The sequence below is a fragment of the Gavia stellata genome, chromosome 32 (genome assembly GCF_030936135.1).
Source record: "Gavia stellata isolate bGavSte3 chromosome 32, bGavSte3.hap2, whole genome shotgun sequence".
Lineage (NCBI taxonomy): Eukaryota > Metazoa > Chordata > Aves > Gaviiformes > Gaviidae > Gavia > Gavia stellata.
In genome coordinates this window covers 2,628,294-2,652,484 of record NC_082625.1, presented here as the reverse complement: position 1 = coordinate 2,652,484, position 24,191 = coordinate 2,628,294, and the positions used below count along the sequence as shown (strand labels likewise).

Sequence of the window (24,191 nt, the reverse complement as noted above, 5' to 3'; positions counted from 1 at the left end):
TGGATAATCAGAGCACACGTCCACTTACCTGTTGGTTCGTTGTATCCATTGCATTACAAAGAATTAAGAGTTACTAGTCTTTTGATTTGGGTTTACAGTCTACAGTAAATAGGACAAAATCGTTACCGAGTCTGAACAGTTTTTTAAATTGCTTAGAAACATTCACTTACATTCATCTCTGGCCTTCATGCGTGCGATAAACGAGTAACTTTTATTTCTTCGGTAGTTTTCGTAAGGGTCATCTAATGCGACTCCCACTCCTTTATATTGATCCCATTTGTCTCGGATATCCCCTCCTTTAATTGGATCCTGAATTCCTTGTTCCTTGGCTCCCAATCCACCAGATCCACTCCATCCTGTAGAAAGGACACACCACTGCAATCCTGTAACTACTTTTTTTATTACTAGAATTCTGAAGACAGACACACACAGACATTTTGGAAACAACCAAAGTGTCAATTTGATACAGCAGGATGGTTACAGACAGCCTGAAACAACACAGGAACTGTCCCATTTATTTCAAAAGCATTAATACGCAGAGATTCTGGGAGCTGACAACATCAGCTCTATCCCTAAAAGCCTTTAAGAGGGCAAGGGCAAAGACAGCGCCAGCCCAATCTGTCCTGTCATCCCTGCTGATCTACACCGTAGGGAGGTGAAACACCCCAGGGGGGTAAGTTCTATTTGCTGCCAAACTTGTATCCAGGTCCTCCATACCCTTCCCAGAAAGGCAACTGCCACCGCTGCTCCATGTTCTATATACTCATCTCTCTGAATAGCCTTACACTGCCCTTGCAATACCAGGGGATAATTACTTAGGAACATGCATTAATTAATTGTATCCAAGAGTTGGGTGCTTCATTTTGTTTCCTGGCTTGTGTAAGATTCCAGAACAGCATCTTACCCATTTTCACCAGCATTTGATGGCCTTTATTTTCTTCTCCAAGTCTTGATTCTGGTATAGGAGGCCCAGAACTGGAGCCCAAACCGGCAGAAGAACTAAGGAAATAAGAAGAACAAATTAAAAACAAGTGATCCTGTTCTGACACAAAGCAAGGTCATTTATATTCTGTTAAAAATTAACACCCAATATCCCATCCACTCTGTTAAGCTATTCTTTTATAAAGCTATTAGATAATGGAGTTATAAAAGGTGCCAGAAACACCCTCCCTGCTTCTCAGTGCAAGGGAACTCAAACACTACAGTCTTCCTAACACAGAGAGTACTCGGAGGATTTCCTCTGGCTTCCTAGGAAGGCATACGAGGCCTTCATAGTTGCAGTGTTTTAACAAAAAGCCGCCACAACAGAGTAATATTCTCTATAAGCACATATAGCATATAAATAATTTCCAAATCTGCTTTCTATCTTCTTTTCTACTCTCTGTTGAAATGCTTCATTTCCCCAGCCTAGGAGAAAGCACCCTTGTTGGTACTCTTCCAAACAACCCAGGTGAAAAAAGAGAAATCAACAAACAAAAGCTTACGGAGGAGTGGGGCTGCGAGACCGGGACCGGCGCCGCCTTCCTGGCGAGTATGATTTCGATCTTGATCGTGACCGTGATCGCGAGCGGCTGTGAGAAGAGCGGGACCTGCTCCGGCTTCTGGAAAGGGAGAGCACACGAGATCAGACGCACGAGTTACCAGAGCAACATCCAGGGTTCCTCATTCCACCCTGAGGGCTGGGGTTTTTCCCACCCCCCCCAGTTCCCAAGATTCAGCCCACTGCACTCTACCTGGACTGAGAGCGTGAATAGGATCGTGATCGAGAGCAAGAGCGAGATCGTGACCTCGAATAGGAGCCAGATGACTTTGAAGATCGCGAATTGGACCGCGAGGATGAGCGACCTCGGCTTTTGGACCGACTGCGAGACCGAGAAGGCCCACTGCACAGATAAAAGCAGAGAAACCCCAGTGAAACTCCTGGGAGAAGCACGAGAAATGCAGATATACTTCTGATCAAATTCCAGTTACACACAAGCACTGTGTTTCTGCAGACAATCCAGTGCAAATGTTGAGTGTGGCAAAAACTCTTTTCTGCAGATTAGAGAAATTCCAGCAAACTAAAACTCGGTTATTCCATCAGCATGTTGCTGAACAGACTTCCCCTCTGCATTTAGCCCAAGGTATTCCTAGCACCTTCCAAACGAACAGCATGCATCAGAAGGCAGCAGGCAGGATCTCTCACCTATTTCTCTTCTCCTGACCTTTCCTCCGCCTCGCTCTCATTTTAGCTCTGAAGAATTCGTACAGTCCATTCTGCTCCCAGCCTTCACTGCAATAAATCAACCACACATAGAACCGGCATCTGTAAAATTCTACTGTGATCAACGGAGACGTTCAGGATTTCCGCTAGATTTGGTAGGGAACAAAGGGCCTGGGCAAAAAGGTCTCGCAAATCTCAGTGTAAGCTCAAACAGCGTGTGCAGTTTAAAATACAACAAGAACACTCATTTCAGCATGAGGAGAACCAAGACACAGGCGAAGGAAGAGAGAGGCACTTCGTGGTTTGAGACAGCTTCTTAGGGCATTTTCCTTACCATATTGAGAGCTATACCTACTCTTACCTGTTTCTAGGCCTGTCATGAGATGGTGGACTATAAAATGCCTCAACCGCAGCCAGTAGTCTCTCACTGGGGGGCATTGGGGGTGGAAGACGTATATCTTTAGGATCTAAAGGTTTATACTCATGATCTTCAAGCTGCCGGAAACAAAACAAATTACATTCGTGTCACGTGTCATGGGGTGGCTACCTGAAGAGATAAATATAGATTTAATTGTGTAGGGACCTCACATTTCACTACTGGATAAAAAATGGTCCAGAAACAAGGATTCTGCAGATGACCCAATGCTTTCTCGTGCTATCACTACCGTTTTGAGTTCTATGAGAAAAGCCAGCACTACACAGGTTGCAGCATTAACTGGATCGCCAGGTAGATAAAATGCAGATCTCATCTATCCACCTTTGTGATAACAGTGGCTGTCTGGAAGCCTGGCAAAAAGCTGGTGTATGCTGAGAGTAACACAAAGTTAGAGATGGAAGAGACTTATTTGTTCATCTCAAACACAGAACGCATAAATGTATATATCCCCAAAGGTGCTGATACAGATATGCTTCCTGTTCTCATCGTTGTTTGTGTAGGTAACATTAGTGTTGCAAAACATCTTTGTAAGAAAGAACTCTGAATACGAAAAACTAGTACCCAGTGGCCACATCAGAACTGCCAGGTCCCTCTGCCCATCTGAAAATCACTGGGGATTTTTATTTTCTAAAAATGGGGGTAAAATTTTCAAGAGTAAATTATTCTTTCACATATACGACCTCAAACGGCTTTCACCGGGACACAACACTTGAAAATGTTACCATTTTCACTACCTTCTCCCCCGCGCCTGCCCATGTATACCCTACAACAACTTTGGCTGATGGTTGCTGGATGGAAAAATTTGAAATTATAAATGTCCATGTTAAACTGTCCCTAATACCGACCATGGGATTTTGATCTTTTAATCCTACTCGTCAGGGCCCATTGGAAGCACTTACTTTCACAAGTGGAGCCATCAGTCCAGCAGGAAGATCGAAGTAGGGAACATTTGGCACCAGACTAGGATCATCATGGTTCATGTGTGGGGGCCCTTGTCGCCGCATGTGAGGAGGCTGCCCGTTAAATCCATGCGGGGGAGGCCCGAAATCAGGGTGCTGTGGACCTCCCCAGGGGGGATGCTCGCTGATTCCAGGATGAGGCAATCTGTGACCAGGGTGATGATGAGGAGGTCCAATTTCTGCAGAGTGGGAGGGTTAAAACGTTTTATTTAGCTACAGAGAAAGGAAGGCAATCAGAGAGATGTACTTCAATTAGTGCATTTATCCTAAAAAACAAATCTTGGCACCCAGAGCCTTGCAGATCCAGAAAAGCAACAGAACTGAAGAACTAGAGGCTGGCTACAGGTCCACATTCATGAATATCTTGCAGTGCATTTCCCTCCCTGGCCATAGCAACCGCTCTCCAGACAACAGGATGCTTTAACTCTAAGCCACTGTTTACTTTGGGACATACTGTGGTCAAAAAATACCACAAGAAAAAGATACGCTCAAGAACAAAAGGTTTCAGATGCAGCAGAGCAGCTACTGGTGGGATCTATTTCTGAAGCCTGAATAGACAGCCACGGCTTAGCACGGACCTGTAATTAGTTCTGTCTCTACGCCAAATCAACATATATAAAGAAATAAATACAGCAGGAATTAACTCACATGAGTAGGTGACAAGAAAATACTTTGTTTAAAGAGGCATTTCGAGAAGAGGTAGAGATAATATCCTGTTAAAACAGAGAAGTGAATGACATCCACCCAATCGCTGATGGACAAACCATTTGCCATGAACGCCAGGACACTCAGCTGAATTCATTGCACTTGCAGAGAAAAACGCAAGACTGAAAATCAACACCTTCAGCAGGACCAACAGTTTTTCCAGGAAAAGCCATTATAGCCACTGCCCAATCTTCAGCCAGTATTATTTGACTCATCTTCATCAGAACTCGAGCACAGTCTGTGATGTCATTGTTTCACCACTTTCCTAACTTTAGCCATGTTTTAGTAGATACCCTCCTCCAACTCTACATGAAACAACAGATATTTTGGATCACCACTACAATCCAAAACAGAGCATCTTTTCCTGAGCTTAAACCTTCCCCCAGGACAAGAAAAGCTGTTCTCCCCACTCACTACCACAACTCTTAAAAAACCAAACAAACAACAAACCCAGAGAAAAAAAAAAGAACAATCTCTACTGGAGAAGTTAATCACAATCCTAAATATGTAAGCTCTAATTCATTGGTTTTCAATGTTTTTTGGACTTGGGAATTGAGAATCTTTTAAGCTTAAAACAGCAACTCCTACATAGCAAGGTAATTGCTCTTTTAAGTGGCTTGTCATACAGAACCACAGTGATCTTTAGACTTTACGTTGATAAGGATCATTCCAGAATAATCATAACTTCTGCATGTGAAATAGAAACTACATCGGGGCAGAACTATACCAGACTTCACGAGGGAGCCCGCAGGCAGCTCTGAGCCACAAAGGCCAGGTGAGCAGTGCACTGACTACGCTCTTGGACATCCCTGTGTTCCAGCAAGAGAGCAAAGCAAACAAGAAGGGAGGACTGGAGGTAAGGATCATTTCACCAGATGCTACCAGGCCACACAGCCTTAAGGCAGATAATTAGAGAGCTTTTCAGTAAAAATAAAGAGAGGAAAAGAAGGGCATGGATGAATGTATGTGCAAGAACAAATGCTTCCAGCCTGGCTTCCTCTAACTTCCTCCATCTATGGAGGGCACAGCTGAAGAGCCCTCATCTATGGCCTGATGCGCAGGAGATCAAATTTACAAGCAAATGCTGCCTCTCACCTTCAAGCTTACCATTTTTAAAGTGAAATAGTCACAAAAGGGGTGCCTGCAGAGATGCTGACTTGAGTTTGGATTACGATTTCAGGTTATCTGGATCCGTTAGGGAAGGAAGACTCAAAATGCAAGGAAGCCTCCAACTCTGCATGTATTTCCTACTGAGTTGTTAGCAATAGCTTCCCAAACCCTCAAACTCAACACTTCTGAGGCAAACCACAACAGTACCCCAAGAATAAGCTGTCACCCCAAAGCACTGAATAATTTTGTAATGGCAATCAGCATCGCAACGTAAGAAAACCTGGCCTGGTACACACTTTACCTTGCGGAAAATCCCCCTGGGGGTAATCAAAACGATGAGGATAAGGAGGCCTTTCAAAGGGATGGCGAGGTGGAAAATCATCCTGCATGAAGCGAGGTGGAAAGCGGTTGAAATTATGCGGATGCGGGGGCTGGTTGAATTGGGGATGTTGCTGATGTGGAGGAAATGGGCCTCTGAAGTGAGGTGGCCGCTGCATTCGAAATGGAGGTTCCCTTTGACCCCCACCCCATGGAGGTTGTTCATGCTGGTTGTTCCACGGTGCTTCAAACTGGTTGTTCCAAGAAGGATCGGGCTGGTTGTTCCAAGGTGTCTCTCGCTGATTGTTCCAGCCTTGATCTCTCTGTTCGTTCCACATTCCTTCATGGTTGTTATTCCACGGAGGACAATGAGGTGGTCCCTAATGGTGAAGATAAGAAACCTGGTCATCAGGCTACAAAAATAAAGACCGCAATAAAAAAAAAAAATAAGAAATCTACTTTTTAAGTAAATGTAACCTGCAGGCAACATGCACAAGTGAAGGAACTTTCCGAATACAAGGTCTGAACAACTGCAGCTTCAGAGAAAAGACAGGAAAAGACCAAACTGCTACTGAACCAAACAGCTCTGTACTCGAGACAGGACTTCCCGTTCTGCTGGTTCATAGAGAAAGCGTGATGGCTGACAAGCTGAAATATGATTTATACTTTGCCTTGAACTGGGCTCAGAATGAGAAAGCTTGGCATTTGAATCTGGATTCATACCTTCCCACAGCTTTTCACCAGACTTCCACAACCCAGATGGTCATTCTGAACCTCCACCTCCCTCTACATCTTGTTTCAGACCTGTGGTGCTTACCTGTTGTTGACCCCACGGTGCAACAGGGTGAGGCTGGTCAAACCAGGGTGGTTTATTTGGAGGAATCTGATCATGAGATCCAGGGCCACGTGGTCCACCAGAGGCAGGATCCTGCACTCCAGACCCTCCTGTGTCATACTCCGTAGAACCAGGTAGAGGCAGCTGAGATTTACCGTCATCTGAAACAAATTGAAGACTATTATAAGCATCCAGGTCACGTGTGGTTAATAAAAGACCAGCACACCTACAACAGGCTCCATCTGAATTTTGTTGGATGTCTGAACATTCTGCAGAAATCTATTATTGGGAGAGAGGATTTCTGATCCGTTTCACATTCGTCTCTTTGGTTCTTTTTATATTCCAGCATCAGACTGCACCAGCTGCAAGCCTCCACAGTTTCAGGCTTTTGCCTGAACCAAACCAGCATAGCACAGTACCTCACTACTAAAAAAGGAGCAAAAAAATAAAATCTCACGATGATGCCACCCACTGATTTCTGCACAGGTCCCCAGACCAGGTTAGTACCTGCTTGTGTAACCGGAGCAGACGGCGGAGCGGAGGCTGGTGCTGCTGTGGGGGCTTGAGGTGGGGGTGTTGATTTCACCTCGTTCTCTAGTGGCGGTATCTGTATTTGCTGTTGCTGCTGCTGCGTTAAACTGTTTACAAACTCTTCATGTTGAGTTTTCAGATTCTGTATCTGCTGTTGGAAGGCTACTTGTACAGGCTGTACTACCGTTGCATATTCAGTGATCAAATTTGCCTGATAAAATGAGATAAATTAAGAAGAACAAGTTAACGCCGTACCTAAACCAGTTATCCTATCTGCTCATTCAGAAGCTCCTCTATTGCCCTCCATCGCTCCCAAGAAACGCACGAGAATGCAGGCTAACCTGCTGGCAGAAGAACCTAGCCACACTATGAAGCTCTGTGAAGATTTCCAAAATATTCTCTGCAGCCTAGAATCCACTGTCTGTATTAACGCCCAGCTTCCATATACAGCTAAAATCAACAGCAGTCATTATTCATGCTAAAAATTAATAGTTCCTGCTGCCACAATAATTTTTCTGCTTAGCGTATACAATTTAAAGCTATAGTTTCTTTAGTTTCCTTCTTACCAAACATTAATTTCCATAAGAAGAGAACACACTGTCAAGTATGTACATGACTGTAGTAGTTACAAATGCAAACAGACTTTCCGGGATTGTATCAGCAGCCAGATTATTGAATGTTTTATATTATTTTCATAATCCCTTGTAAACAACTTCAAGGCATGTGTGTGGAAATTAGTATTTACCTTTCAAAAAAAGAGAAACATTTACATAAGAAAACTGTTACTTTTCTTTTGTGGCTAACCTGGTACTGGCCAAGTCCAAGAGCGGGGCTCTGTAACTGCTGAATAATTGACTCATCAAAGTACCCATTTTTCTCCCATAGTTGAAGAAGCTGCATAAATTCAAGAGTGAAAGGTTTTTAGAAGTGATGAACAATAAAAGAAAGATTGAGGCACAGCATTTTTATGTCTCTAGCTTTGTCAAAAGACCTAGGATTTCAGCACTTATCTTTGAAACACCGAAGATTCAGATGCATTCATCATTACAGTAACTTTTAAATAAAGCCCAAGTACTTTTAAAATCTATTTTAAACACGAATTAAAGCACATCCTGTAATAGACTTTATGAAGACAATCACACTAGAAAAAAATCTCAGTGGTCCTCTTCCATCCTCCCATTTGTGAATTTGCCTAGCACTAACCTAACGAAGCAAAGCATACAGTTAAACCAAACCCAGGTACTCACTCTGGCAATTTTCTGCTGCTTATCCTCCTCCACTGCTAGAAAACTGGTACAATAAATAGGCACAACCACCTTCTGTAAAGCAGCCAGAAGATCTCGCGCTTGCTTCCGCTGGCTTCAGAAAAGGAATGGGAAGAGTTACCGCCTTTCAACATAACACTAAGAGCACTGTAATATTCAATTCATCCCAACTTCCACTATACTAAAAGTAGTGGATTCATAAAATGGAGAGCTCCCTCTTTACGTTTTTACTGTAAAGTCTCAACTGGAGGAAAAAAAACACGAAGTAGGTAAAAGCTGAATTTGATTATTAAAGCACTTGATCTTTGTGTCAGCTACGGACATCTTAAGAAAGCTGCGAAAAATAATGAACACATTAAAAATAAAAAGTGACTAGACAAACTAACAGTGTATCTAGTGGAGAGAGACTTCACCAAATTAATCAAAACTTCAAACTGAAAACCACAATTCAATTCTTACCAGTGATGCAATACATCATTGATTAAGTAGATTAGATGTAACCGAAGCTCAAAGTGAGCCCCTTCTGCTGTTATACGATTTCGCAGGTGCCCAGCCATCAGCTCACAGTGTGCAGGAGATTTTGCATTGCTAAACATCCAATTCTTGCCAGCCTTAGAAAAGCAAATTTAAAGCATTTTAAGTTAGTCTAATGCGTTCACACCCCATGGACTTCCCAGAACTCTGAAATAACTGCAGGAAGGGAAGTTTTCAAGTAACAGCTATCATCTCACCTACCACACAACACAACAATGAAGCTGCTGTTGACTGTACAGATCGTCTCCAAATTCACATTAGACTTAATCCACAACACCACCAAATAACTGTTCAGATTTAGATCACTTACTGAGATTGCGTCTTTCGTACAAGTGTCAATTATTGGCTGCAACAAGTTGTCAAATTCGTTCATATCTAACTGGGTTTCCTCCAAAACTTTTTGCATTTGTTGCTCAATTGCAAGGGCTACTGCTGATGTGACTTGTTCCTGAACAAAAGAAGAAAAAAAAGACAGAATTGTATTACATCCGATACTCTTTTAAAGAACTAAGCTGCTGTATCCCTGTGCTCTCAGCCATAAGTAGCTACCTTGAAGACGAAGACCTTTTACAAGCAATTTGACTACAAATAAATGTTTCAGTTACTTGTTTTTGAGAAGAAAAGACTCTTCTCATTCTTCAGGAAAAGTCTAGTTCATTTCTACCTCTAAAATCTCTCCATTGTGAAAAAAGTAACTGTAAGAAGCTCCTAAATGTATATAACATAATCTAGGCACACTGCTTTCCTCCAGGAACTCTTCAGTTTGGTTCCCAGGAGCTTTAACAGCAAAACGACACCTGCAAAAACCAACTAGTTCAAAGCACGTGTGCCCTTCCACCCCTAATCAGAATCGGACAAGCTGGAATGTCTTGCAGTTCCCAGCAACCTACAGCATTAACCAAAGATTAAAGCAGTCACGATTTATTCCGCTCTGCAAACCAACAAGGTTTTTCAGACAGTAAATAAACTGTTTTAATCAAAGATCAATCTTGCTAGCACATCAGATACATCTGTTCTAAGGAGATGACAGCAGTTGCCACGGAACAAAAATAAGCAAAGTAATACTCCCTCTCCTCGCCAACATGCAATGCTGCCACGCTAGTCAGAAGGAAACCTTCCTCTCCCTCTTCACTCCTAATTTTTACAGCCACCGGCAGTCTAGGATAAACCAGGTGAGTTAAACCAACCTGTCTCATGGCAAGGAGATGCTGCTCCTGCTGCTGCAGGTTCCACTGACTCTGCTGGATAAGTTCCTCCACGGAAGGAGTGCCCTGAGGAGCTGGGATAGGTGCAGCCGGTGGGAGAGTCGGTTGCGGCAGTGGCTGGATCTGTGTGGTAGCCTCGATATCTTGACTTTGCTTGCACAACACTATCAGACAAAGCAAACTTTTAAAGTAAGTCCCAAAGAAGTCTGCTACCACCAGCCCACACGTGAAAACCGTGCTGGTTCCAAAACAGACCCTCACTTTTTGCGTAATTGCTTAATGCAAAAAGAAAATTGTGCAGTCAAGGGGGGGATGGTGCAAAAAAAGGAGTATCAGCAACTCGTCCCACACCTCGAGAGGAACAACTCCAACACAAGACCAGCCCCTGGAGCTGCTGCGCTCGACCACCCTACTCTTGAGGGCCCTCCAGGCGTTAAGCTCCGTCTCACCGCACTGCCGGTACCTGCGGTGCAGCCCAGCCTACCTCCAAACCCACAAACGGGGGGGGCGTGAAGAGCCGCGGGCGGGGCTCAGCCAACTACCTGGAGCTTAGAGGACTGGAAGAGGCTGCAACCCGCTCCTGGCGGGTCAGAGCGCGGCCAGGAGGGAGAAAAGCGGCTCCGCCAGCCGGGGCCGAGGGGCGCCGGGAACCAGCGGCCGCGGGGGAGGGGAGCAGAGCCCGCCGCGGCCCTGTGCCGGCCCCGAGCCGCCGGCCCCGCACAAGCCGCGGGCCCCACTCACGCTGCTGCTGCTCCAGGGCCAGCTTGTACTTGTAGTAGCCGTAGAAGTCGCCCCCGAAGAGGAAGGAGAATTTGGGGTTCTCCTTCTGCTTCTCCATGGTCATCTTCTCGAACTCGGGCCCGTTCCGCGCCACGAACTGCGCCAGCTTGTCGATGACATTCCGCAGCTCCTGGTCTGTGGGGAGGCAGCGCCGTCAGCCCCGCCGGCCTCGCCGCCGCTGCCTCGCTCCCCCCCCCGTCCTCCCCTCCCTTCCACCCGCGCCCGGGCCGCGCTCACCGTCGGGCGGCAGCGGCATCTCCATGGCTGCGGGACAACGGGGCGCCGCCGCCGCCGCTGCTAGGCCGCACCGGCCGGAAGTGCCGCGAGACGCCAGGCGGCACGCGCAGCCGCGCTTTACGGCTCCGTCGCTATGGAGACGCCGCACGGCGCAGGGGGACGTGCGGCCGTTTCCCTCCCACCCGCCCTCCCGCGCGCAGCGGGCGGGACGAGGCGCTCTGAGGGGAGGCGCAGGCCCGGCCCCGGCAGCGCTCGGCGGGGAGCAGGGACCGGCCCCGGCGGGGCGCAGGGACCGCGACCGAGCCCGGGGGCAGGCCCAGGCCCAGGCCAGGCCGCGTAAGGGCCCGCGGGGCAAGGCCTCAGGCCGCTCTGTCAGCGCTGCAGGAGCCATCTCGGCCCGTAGCTCGGCCTTCCCCAGCGAGGCTCGCACAGGCACCGCCTTCGCCGGCCCCTGAAGGAGAAGCTGCTTCTGGGCCGCAGCGTGCGAGACCTCGTCCTCTCCCGCTCAGCTCCCCCGGTGCCTGCAGAGCTGCCGGATCACTCCAGTTCGAGAAGCACGTGGTTCCTCTACTTTTAAAACACCACGTCCAAGCTGCAGTTCAGTTGCCAGGAATTAATAATGCAGAGCATTAGAACAAAGCGTGTCATTTAACGTGTTTCATCTTGGGGGACAATCCTTCGCAGTGGCACTTCAGCTACGTAGACCATCGGCATGGTGTAAAAAGGAACGGGGAGGTGTAGGACGCTCAGTACAGAGTGAATGTAACTTAAAAATACAGTTGTTAAGGAAAGAAAGCACAGATGCTGTGCAGGGACATTTTAAGTAATACTTAGGCAGTGTTGCTTTCCTTAAGTGACTTAATTTCTTTATAAAGTTAAAACTAGAATGTTCAAATCATTTCTGGTTCTTAACTTTCCTTTTTGCACTTGATAATTCCATTATTTTTCAAAATGGGATTAAAAATACACCACATTTACATACCTGCTGGATTCAGGAAAACATTCCTTCAAAAGCAAGGTACTGACCGGATCAGCTTCACAGCCTAGTCAAGAGGTAGAAGGCATGGCAGAAATCGCTCAACTTCCTCTACTCACGTGATTCAAAAAACCCCACAGAACCCCACCACACTTGAAGACCATTTATATGAGAATTAGACATCAAAACTCAACAGTGGAGCCCCAAATAATTTTGGTGTCCTTCAGTATTTTAGGAAGGCTGAATCTACAAGTGGAAGTGATCATCTGGGAACTGTAAGAGGCCAAAAGCAAACCTGAGTATCCTAACGCTCATCTGGAGCTGTAATCAGTATCTTAAGTTTCAGACATTAATTTACACTTTACAGGATTTCCAGTCACACAGATAACACTCACAGACATCCTCACAAAAAGGCAGAACTTTTTTTATTCTTAACAAGACATACCATGAAGACCTCACTATATTATCTACAGAATATAAAAACTCAGAAAGATGGATGTTTTCATGTATCCAAATAACAAACGAAAACCAAAAAAATAGCAAATACAGACTCTGACCATGATTTTACATCGCCCTGCAGTCCTGGAAATTAACACAGACCCCAGAAGACCAGATTAAGTTCCAATCTTAGCTCATACTTAAGAAACTTTTCAAAATTCCTGCTGTTGCCTTCCGTCCCAACACGAACACTACTGCTTTGCCTGTTGGAGCCCACGCAGTCACCGTCCAGGCTGCCACATTCCTCTGCACGCAGCAACGGTTTATCCACGAAGTGCCCCAAAAGCTGCAGTTAACCTGACAGGGGTGTCCACCAAAAACCATCTGAACACCTGATTTATTTTGGACAGGAAAGAGTCCCAGTACCTGGAAGTCACCAATGTGGTTTCTTCCCGTCATCCTGTAAGGGATCCCAGCTTCAGTAGCGGTATCGACAGGCTGGAGGGGCGCGTCACAGGCAAGCCAGCCGAGTAACATCCGGAACTTCACAGAACAACAGAGTTGAAATAAGAACAGGAAAACAGCGCAAAAGCGTTCATTTGCTTAGGTCCCAGATTTCATACAGTAAGGAGTACAGGGTTTGGGTTTTCCTTGGTAAAACCACCCATGTTCACATCAATTTATAGAGTACCAACATAAAACATTAAAAAAAAAAAAAGAAAAATTAAAAAGGATGGGTGGTGACTGCTGTATTTGCACTTGCATACCTACACAATGTGATTGTATCACACACCTGTGATCTCAGGATTAACAAATTTGTTTTACCAGCCTGTACCTTCACCACAAAGATATTCCAGAATTATTTTTAACAGCTTACAACATGGTTCAGAAATGGAAGCCTTAGAAAAACAAAACCTTCCCTTTATTTATATTGCATCTTTTTCACAAATAGCTACATGGCAGAAGTTTCTTCTGCTGCAAAATGCTACATCAGAAAAATGTGGGTTTGAACACACGTTAGAAAGAAAAGGTCTTGAGCTTCAGGAATCATCATGAATTGACCCCAAATCACCAACACTACTTTTACAAATCACTGTACACCTACAAAGCCTAAGTATTGCCTCAATTTTATTTAGCATTCAGTTATATTTAAAAAACACAAGCGTTTTACCAGGTGATAAAGATGCTCTAATCACTACTGGGTACTAAGACTGAATCTGCAAGGGAAATATTTTGAAGATCGCTTGAAAGAGCACCAAATACTCTATGGAGCTATCATGGGAAAACCCACATGTAGTGGGGAGAGATTGGTTTCTTTCACGCTGGTATTTCTAGAACTATTCAGGACTGTGTGGGGAAGAATTTCCCAATTTTGTGATGTATTTACACGCATGTTAGAAATGCCCAATGGAAATCAACACATTTCTAAGGATACCAGTGACTACTGTCCTAACACTGGTTATGGCACCCACGTCATCCTAGTTTCAGTCTACCTGACCATCCAGTGAGGTGTCACACCCATACAGCAAAACATTAATCCGATTTCTCGCAAGTGGCCATTACCACTAATGTATGGCACCCCCAGAGCCTCCTGCAAGGAAAAAACCCAAACCAACCCCTTTCACTTTGATTTAATAACAGGGTCATTATACACGATTGTCTAGATACGCCCTTTTTATTCCAGTGTTTCCATACTTTCTACAGACCTATGTACATAGTTAAATACGTCATTAATTTACAAACCATGTTAAAACAAATGTTTCACCTTGCCAAACAAAATCTTGCAGCGGTCCAAGATTAAAATATATATTACAACAGTATCAGAAACTTCCTTTACCTGAATGTGGGCAATATTGCTTAAGGACTCGGATTCAGGTACTCAGCAAAACCACCTCTTGTAACCGATTCCCTTAACCGTTTTAATTATATGTTCTACCATATAAAATTATCCCTGTTGACCACAGACCTGAACTAGAAGAGCACGAACACTGTCAGGCCGTCTCCAGGGAAAAGATTCCCTTTCCGGGCCCTAAACGGATGATATCCTTGGTTTGGGTCAGTCCCTTTTTGGTCTGCAAGCACAGTAGGTTTGTTTCAGAGACACAGCGAGGCCACGAGCCCAGATCGGAATTTGGGGCAAGGTATTTTCAGCAGAAAGCCCTCACCTGTGGCCGTAGTCTTGACAGAAAAAGCTGAGCTAAAGACCCGCCACACTAAGTGTGCAGTGCAAGCTTTCTCTGAAAAGACTTGACAAAAAGATCTGGTTAGGTTCTTTAAAAGGAAACCATCTAAATATATTTAATAAAGCCTCTGATCTGTCAATAAAGTATGCGGAGCTTTATTCCAAGTACCAGTTCAAACTGTACGAAGATGGCACAGCGCTAGACGTACCAGCAGTACAGATGAACTCATAGCATGCCTGTACATCTCTGGGGCCCCCGCTACTACTTCTTTCTGGTATTTCACCCCCTGTGAAGTAGGGAAGAATCATCTCCAACTTCCAAACAGGAAACTGAGGCACAAAGAACACAATGAAGCATTTACAGGAGTCTAACAGTTTACAGCTAGCTCCCTTTGAAAGCAGTTGGAGAACTTCAGCCCCTCTTAAAAATCTCAGCCTAAATATCTCATCCTCAGACTAGTCTTTTGCAGAGCCAGAACCTAATCCAAATCCAGAGTCCACACAATCCTTTTTACATGTATGCAAAAGCACTTAACTGTTGGGAAGTGAGCCTTAGAAATACACATTTTGCACTTTCCCATATTCAAAAGAAATAATTATATGTAAATTAATACTGGAAAAGAAATTTCATCTGAAAGAATGCTTTTCCTCATTATCTTGCTCTTGTTAACCTGGGTTAGGGAATAATTTACTTAGATTTTCTAAACTAAAAGCCCAACTTCTAAGCTAGCATGAACAGGTTCAACTCCAGTCAAGTCAAGGAAGTTCTGCTCACGAACATTAGCAGCATATTTAACCCATCTCTGAAGTTTCAGAAGGACCATTTCCTCTTTTGGACTGTATGGTGGAACGCAGTCGACAGAACTACCTCCACAGGCAGCCAAAAGAATAAGATCAGGTTAACTTTGCACTTAAAAATAAATTCTTTATTATCCAGAAAGGAGCCAAATCATCGTCTCACATGACAGAAATGGTCATTTTTTAAAGCAATAAATAAGTGGAGTGTTCTGTACCACACCCTAAATTTTGTCACCGGTATCTAATACCTTTCTAGTAAAAACATAATACTTATGCTATCAAAAATCCCACTGTACAACAGCTTTTCTGTTAAGAAGGCCCCTAAAATCTTCTTTTGCTAAAGTAATAACAATCTGATTCAGTGAAACCCAAGTTCAACTGGTTTCATTCCTTTCATGTACAAATGCAGTATCTGACGTGCAACAATCAGCTTGTCTAGAATTAAGTACGTTCATTTATACCAACTGAATCAGTTCTTCTTAACCATAAATTACCTATTTACTGCTGATTCAAATAATCTTTTCTTAACAAGCTACAATTCAAGCTAGGGGAGTTGCAGGAACAGAGCAGGATACAAAATGTAACTTCTTTTAGCGGAAAGTGGAAGTCAGACTAAATGCACACAGCAACTCCAACAGCAGTAATTAAGAAACTTAAAAAAACAATTAGGGGCTAAAAAGATAGACTTAAGAAACAATTAAGAATTATTATTATTCAACTTAATGCATTCATAATATATGAATCATATAAGAGAGCATAATTTATGCATAAAACTGAGAAGAAAACACCTTAAACCTTTCAGTTTCTAAAGCAACAAAAGAGTTTTGTAAGAACAGGTGTGAAGCAAGTGAAAAAAAAAATCGTATTATTCCAAACACTTTATTTGTGAAGGTGTTTTCTGTATTGCCAAGGAAGAGCAATGTCTGAAGTTACAGGACTACGTTATTCAGAAAACAACAATGACCTTAAGCTCTGTTTGCTTGTTACCTACAGTGACTGGGACAACAGTGATTTTAGAGAATTCCGTTTCTCGTGCCTGAAATACGCTTCTTGAAGAGATCAATCTTTCTACTGTCTACTCTGTCAGAAACACTTCTGGTTTGTCATCAAAAAGCGAAGGCATAGGCACAAAAGTAGTTAATACCCACATGAAGTTTCGTAGTTGCCCAAGATGAATTCAGGTCTACCTATCTGCAACTGATATAAGTCAGTCAATCCTCCTCAAACAGACAAATCCTGATAACCAGAAGTACGCCCGAGTTTCGCTTCTTTCTGAAAGTTTCGTTAAAAGAAAGTATCATTAAAACGTATCAGAAAACAAGTTAAAGGCGATGTTACCAGCATGGAAACAAAATACTGGCCAGAATTTAGCTGCCAAAAGAATAATCAGTTGACAGACTCTGAAAAGGAGCAGTGACAGCAGATATTTTACTCTGGTTTTGTACGCACATTTCACCAGAATCTCTGTACAAAGAGCTACACTGTGCATTTAGTTCCAGTGTCAGATCTGTTTCACGTTTAAAGGTCTGCTTAGCAGAAGTTGGAGGTCTGTACCGCTTTCACTACACATGCATCTTCCCTTCTGCAAAACCTGTACAATAAAATGGCTTTACATTCATGGATGTACTAAAAGTTTCTGATAATGCTGGGGACACTTTGATATCACAGTCTATACCTGTTTGCCAGGATTCTATATATCAAAACGATTTAAGTTGTAGGTCGTTGGATAGTTTTGCCGATTATACTGGAAGTGGTCTGTTAAGATATTGGTTCGACCATACTGATAGTCTCCATGTTGTGCAAATGCCGTAAGTCCGTTCTGAGACTTTTCAGGAGTGTTTCGATGCCGGTCCAAATTCACAAGGTCTGCAGTTGTAACTGGAAGTAGCTGCTTCTTTGCTTCTTGGTTTGCATCGTATTTTGTCTAGGAAAGAACGAATGAACGTTTTTCTTAGCTATCACCTAACATATTCATATAGCTAGAAAAAAGCACACAGTTTGACGATTACACTACTATCTATGCCTGTTAGAGTCTTAAAGTATTAGTGACTCCTAACAACCACCTCATTCCTCTTATATGCCAAACCAGTAAGCTGCTCTTTTGCTCACGAGATTTGACTTACTTCCCAATCTTCATTTTTCAAGAAAATATTCAGATCAAAATTTAAGTTTCTTAGAGTCCTAACAGCTTGCCTGACCCAAGCACCCGAGTACTTCACTGAGGTGACAGACGTACCTCCTCTGCAAGGAAGTTTTATGCCATGCATTCTACATTTTTGTTCTGCTCGGCGTTAACTTGTTGTACAAAAAAAAATCATTCAAAGCTACTGGACCGTATCAAGTGAGCTTCCTGAATAAATAAACAAACAAACCAATCCCTTACCTTGTTATATAAGAAGACCCCTAAGATAGCTGTCATCATTCCAAGGACATTGGTGCTCGTAACCGGATTGCGAAGCATTATAAGGGACACTGTGATGACCATGATTCGTTTTGTGGCATTTGCGACAGAGTAACTTAGCGGGCTGATCAGGTTGAGAATACTGAAGGCAATGACATTCTGGGCAAAATTACAGAATCCACTGATTATAAGCAGCATCAGGGTCCAGGACCAATGAGACATCGTGCTCTGTTATAAAGACAAACATTACAAGAAAAAAAAAGTTACCTCAGGTTTCAGATAAGAGACAAAACCAAATACAGCTTGAGTCACTTCTTACCTGCCTTTGATAGGAAGAACATCTGCAGCTTACCTCTAAAGGCACCCAGGTATGTTACATTTGCAACTACCAACTCGGAGAAAACATCTCCCTACGTACTCGTGTCACACATTCTGGCTGCATTTGTTCCTGTCTCCAGCTACTAATTCCTGAGATTTACGCTGTCACATAAGCCACCTCTCCTAACCCTGTCCTGAATTCTCACGATAAACAGTATGCTTATTTTTTTATATTGTTTTGTGAAACAGTTTGCAGGTATTTCACAACAGTTCCTTCCGTGCTGATGAGGAACGACACTGAAACACTTAAGTGCACTTTTTTGATATGCATGGTGGTGTTTGTTTGTTGGGGTTTTTCCCCCCCCTCTTTTCTTTCTTAATAGTGAATGGTTTCCTAAATACAACACTTACCAAGTCATTCTCTACTAAGAAGGAAGAAAGATCAACCAAAACCCATGTTGGGATCATGAAGAACACAGCATGGCACCCAAGTATGTTCAGCAACCGAAGATGATGTATTCGGGAATCTCTTAACACCTGACAAAAAACATCATTAAACATCATTCTTCAGCTACTGCCCACGTTATCAGCGGAGACTCAGGAGCCACGTAACAGCAACAGTTTTAGACAACAGATAAATTATGAAAATAAGTAAATACTGTTATAGCATGAATTTCCTATAAGGATGACCTAAGAAAAACAGATGTTCATTTGAAAAACAATGGTTTCTTCAGTGGTGACTCCTAGTATTAAGAAGATAACAATATATTTAAAGTGCTCTACAAACCAGAAATCATTTTGTAACTAAATAGATTGAAGACGTACATTTTAACTTTGTTTCTAAGATTTCAAGGACTGCCTCGTGTTGACACTAACTCTTTCACTACAGAGAAAGGATCTAATATAGCAAGATACATTAAAAGCTTTCAAATGAACAGTTAAATTTAAGCACTATCAAACTGTCAGCAGAAAAAAACAATCCATGCAGAGAAGTAAAGAAAAGTCTCAGGATAAACTCAAGTTCTGCCCAATTTTCAGTGTAACAGCTTCAACAGGTAGGAAGAGCTGTAGAGAACAGGCATACAAAATAGCCAACCATTACTCTGGGCTCCTTTGACTACAAAGCCAACTTAAAAAAAAAAATATATATGTGTACTGGAAAATACACACTGTCCTGCTAAAGGATGGTGCTACTGACTAGTGTTACGAACAGCAAAACTACTACCTTCTTTGAGAAGATGTTCTGAAGCGAAAAACACAGAGTAGCAGCAAGTGCACTGATGAGTCCCCACATGTCAAAGGAAAGTTCCGTGACAGTGGCCAACAGGACACCAGTTATTATGGGGATGAGAGACAAGTACACCTGAAAGAGGAAGAGAGAGGAGTAGCTTACGTCTTCGAGGAATTTTCATGTCAACTGAGTTTATGCATACCACTGATTTGGGGAGGAAAGTGGGAAGAATAAAGCAACAGAACCAGGGATCAACTTTTATACTATTGTAGTTTGAGGAAATTAAGTGACTACAATACACACTATAACAACTCCAATGTATCAGAGCACATCACCTTGCTCAATGTTTAGGCCTATTTTCTTGACATTCACAAAAAAAGGAAAAGGAGCTTGTAAAATCTGTGTAATCTAATTTTACTCACAAACTTCACCCCGCTGACCAGAGCCCGAACTTTCCTGACCCCAGCCAGCAGAGCACACCACAACCACCACCAAGAGAAGAAACCTCAGCAAACCTGTCCGCACCTTCGTCGTCTGCTTTTCCTTCATTATGATCCGCGAAAGAAGAACCACCCATATTGGCATCGTCGCTTTTACTGAGAACGGAAAGAAAATGTTGGTGGGGACGCGAAGTTTGGGCCAACTCCATTAACCACCATCTGCAGAGGATGAGTGCTGGGGATAGCGGAGGGACTCAGGTCTGGTCCCACTAAAGCCATAACCTCAGCTCATGCTGGCTCATCCCTTCTTGTCACTGTGCTGGGCACTCATACATACACGGGCTGGGTCTTGGTGCTCTGGGACACCGCACCGGGCACCCACGGGGGCTCAGGACACCGCACCGGGCACCCACGGGGGCTCAGGACACCACACCGGGCACCCGCGGGGGCACACGTTGGGGCATGGGACACTGCCGGGCACCCACGGGGGCACACGTTGGGGCATGGGACACTGCCGGGCACCCACGGGGGCACACACCAGCCTTTGGATCACTGCACCAGGCACCGGTACGGGGCACCGGTCCCCACAGTGGGGACCGGGACACCGCGCTGGGCCCCCATACGAGCATACACTGGGCTTCAGGTCACCCCACCGGGCGCTGGGCCCCAGGACATCGCACCGTGCCCCCACCCCAGCGTACACCGGCGACAGGACATCCCACCGGGCACCCGCGGGCGCGCACACCGGGCGTAAGGACACGGCGCCGGGCCCCCTCCCTCCTCCCCCCACACAGCGGGCCTCACCTGTGTGCGCGTAGGAGACCGGGACCCTCCAGAGCGAGACGTGTGCGGAGACGGAGGCGAAGTACTTGCCGAAGGCGAGCGGCAGGATGTAGCGGGGGTAGGCGCGGGGCGGCAGCTGGGCCGGGCCGGCGGGAGGCACCCGCCAGGCGCGCAGCAGCGGCGGCAGGAGCCCGCACAGCCCCAGGATGTGGAAGAGCGAGACGGTGACGGGCCGCGGGAAGCCGCCGAGCAGCAGCTTGTTCACCACGTTCCCGCCGGCGCTCAGCCCGTACCAGGCCAGGCACAGCGCCGACACCCGCGCCCCCTCCCGCAGCGCCGGCCCGCGCCCCCCCCTCCCCGCCGCGGCCGCCGCCGCCCCCCCGCCGCCCGCCGCCGCCGCCGCCAGCGGGGCCGCCATGGCTCCCTGCGCCGCCCGGCTGCCGGTGAAACGTCACCGCCGCCAACGCGTCGCTTCCTGGGGCGGGGCCGGCGCGGGCGCCCACCGCCGCCTCAGCGGCTACGGGTGCCGGCAGGAACCGCCGCGCCGTTCCCCCGCGTCACTTCCGCCGCGGCCGTGCCCGCTGGCCCGGGGGGAAGCCGCCGCTGAGGGGCCGCAGCCGCCCGCCCCGCACTCACCGTGCCTCCGGGCCCGCAGCGCTCCCGGCCCCGCGCCCGCCCCCGGGCTACCCCCCCCCCCCCCCCCCCCGCCGAGCCCCCCCGCGCTTCCCTGCGGCTGCAGGAGCCGCTCGGTAGGACCGGGAGCCTCCGGGCGGGCTCAGCCCAGCTGAGCTACGGGAGCTGTAGGGGCCGGGGAAGGCCCTCACCCCCGCGCTGCCGGGAGCACCCCCGCCTCCAGAGCCGAAGTCAAGATGAAGGCCCAGAGGCAGCTCTCCCCGCGCTGCAAACCTGGGACGTGGTGGGCAGGAGCCCTCCACAGCAGGGCCGACCTGCCGCGCTTCAGCCTGGGCCCAGAGGCAGCCTGACAGGTGACAGTAAGCCCGCTGGGGTACAAGGAGCGCACAGAAATCGCTCTTCTGAGCTTGGTTTTACAGCACGAGCGTGCTCCTGAGCGGCAGGCAGGCCTTAACGGCAGCGCAGCCACTGAAGACTGCCTCAGGAAACCCAAAAGGGCCGTCGGCGCCATGACTGAGCAAAGGTCACGTACTCCGCGGCAGTGAGAGTTGCTCCCGACCTTTAGAACTAACTCAAGGAATACGTAACGTTGGCTATATTAAAAGATAGGCGAGTACCTGTCGAGCAGGAGGGGGTTCTAGAGCCTACTTCATCCATGCACTCTGTCAAAAGACATTTCCACATCATTCATGTACCTACAAAACCATGCACTTTAGGTAATGGCGATTCCCAAAAGATTTGCAGATGAGCCACTTCATGTCATCCATTGACAAGAAAGAGATGGCAGTGTATTAATTTAAGATTCTAGGATTAGAAGAACAAACTTTGTAAGGCGGTTAAGATAAACCGGTAGCAGAGAAACTGAGTTCATGCAAAAATGAGAGTACACAGCAGATACGCACACGGTAAACTTCATTTGAACTGGTTTACAAAATTGACAAAAAAAATATCACCTTGTAAACTTATTCACATTTGTTGGAGCTCACAGAACTGGTTATACTCGCATGCTGAAATAAAGATTGTCAAGCCTCGTCTCACCCTGGATGACATCCGAGTGAGGTGACCCTTACAGCAGGAACAAACTCGGTATGGAACAAGATTTAAAGCTTACATTGTGAGTGAATTTCTCTAGCGATTTCGGACCACTGGGGAAAGGGCTGGCTCCAATCCCTGACGCTCCCTCAGGCAAAGCGAGCGTCAGCACGGTCAGTTTGCTACCGAGAGCTGGATGCAATTTGAAAGCAGTGATGAACTTAGGGCATCACCTCACCGAGTGCGGTCCACAAGGGCCATCGATTGCATCAGAAATGTAAGCAGTGGAGAAAAAGATGGGTTTTATAAAGTGTCTGTCATTTCCTGAAATTTGCCCTATATTCAAAGGCCTCAAAAGAACACGGACCCTGTTCCTAAATAAGACCATTCAGGGAAAGAGGGAGATGGGGTGGGGCGAGAGAAGATGCACAATATTTTTTACATAAACAAAACCCAAGCATTTTCCAAGATAACCAGCTTTTTAGCCCTCTACCATCAAATCTACCTTTCTGAACTGCCAGACAGTAGCTTTCCCCAACTCGAAACCGCACTGCTTGACCTCATCAACTGCAGAAGGACAAAATGGAAGTAAACTGAAAATACACTTAGAAACATTTTTTGGTAACCACTTTTTCTGGTTTCACTCTCAGACCTCTGATTTCAGAAATGGAAGCAAACAGACATCAGTTAAGATTTCCGAGACGCCCACACATTTCAATACCAGTCAGATCACAAATGCAGTAGGTTTGAACAAGAATGACTTAAAAATAAACCAGACTTTATCAGTTGTATTCCAGGGAATGAACCAACTTAACGTATACCTGGCGAGGAACACCCTTTTAAAATCACCTAAGAGCTTGACATGGCTCTCAAAGGCAGGAGAACTCTTGCCACGGCTCTTCTCCAGAGAGGCGAGATTCAGCACAGACGGGTTAACAGAGTTAACGTCACTAAACCTAGAAGTATTTTTGGTATAGTGTCCCCTCCCCTCTTCCCCTGGACAGAAGCCCCGCACTGGGGACTGCAGAAAACAACTAGTCCCAAACGTTAAAGCAATTACAGTTAATAGAAATTCTTAGCTTTTATACTGAACCAGGCTGCTTTAGAAAGCATTTTAACAATTAGGAATAATATATTACAAAGTTACTGAGAAAAAAAGATGAACTATGATCTTTGTAGACGTTGAGGTACATTAACAGCAATTGGGTTATCAGTCTCCAGACCCTGGATGCAACCAGAGTTAAAAAATAATCCAACCTGTGCGACTGAATACCACCAACGTACTTGGAAGACATCTTGTATATCCCTAACAGCCAGCTGCTCTCGACAGCGTCGGATGGGATTCAGCTTCACCACACCGCTCCGACGGATTCTCAGTGTCGACGATCACTTAAGCTGGTCTGAATTGAGCAAACTTGAAAAAAAATGAGTTAAGTATAAATAATTCACAAACTGTTTTGTGCAAATTTTTTTTATTTCCACATTTATATCACAATGTGTCCACTTAAAGGACCAAATAGCAAAGTTGCTCCCTTCTGCATCCCAAGAACACAGAAGTCTAGTTACTGTACATTCACTAAGGCTCTTTGTTTTTGCAAATTGCGTTTATGATGGATATCCATAAGGCAAACAATATCTAAAGGAATGGTAACAAGTATATTTCCAGCATACAAACAGGCTTCCTTTTTCCCTCTCACAGTACAGTTACAAACTTGTAGCACCCTCATTACATTTAGATTCTAGAAAAGGTGATTTTTCCTTTTTTTTTTTTTTTTTCCTAGAAGTTTGCAGGAAGGGAAAAGGAGGAAAAATATTTGGCTGGTGGTGGTGGGATCAAAAAT

General features: G+C 45.4%; 2 protein-coding genes across 2 annotated transcripts; both read right to left on the bottom strand.

Annotated features, from left to right (window-relative positions):
• Positions 1-162: 162 nt before the first annotated feature.
• Positions 163-11,157, bottom strand: CHERP (calcium homeostasis endoplasmic reticulum protein). The gene is given in 17 exon segments (XM_059831778.1): positions 163-356; positions 905-999; positions 1,485-1,601; positions 1,734-1,883; positions 2,186-2,272; positions 2,565-2,698; positions 3,539-3,777; positions 5,715-6,144; positions 6,549-6,727; positions 7,074-7,308; positions 7,902-7,991; positions 8,345-8,456; positions 8,822-8,973; positions 9,207-9,344; positions 10,084-10,265; positions 10,843-11,016; positions 11,119-11,157. Coding segments are annotated over 17 exon segments (2,733 nt in total). The 5' UTR covers positions 11,144-11,157.
• A 5,797-nt stretch (positions 11,158-16,954) lies between these two features.
• SLC35E1 (solute carrier family 35 member E1) lies at positions 16,955-21,103 on the bottom strand. Its single transcript, XM_059831754.1, has 6 exons — positions 20,707-21,103; positions 19,988-20,058; positions 19,457-19,594; positions 18,643-18,768; positions 17,896-18,141; positions 16,955-17,436 (listed from the first exon to the last, which is right to left on the bottom strand). Exons 1-6 carry the CDS (start codon positions 21,101-21,103, stop codon positions 17,203-17,205), a joined length of 1,212 nt encoding a protein of 403 aa, XP_059687737.1. The 3' UTR covers positions 16,955-17,202.
• Between the last annotated feature and the right edge of the window lie 3,088 nt (positions 21,104-24,191).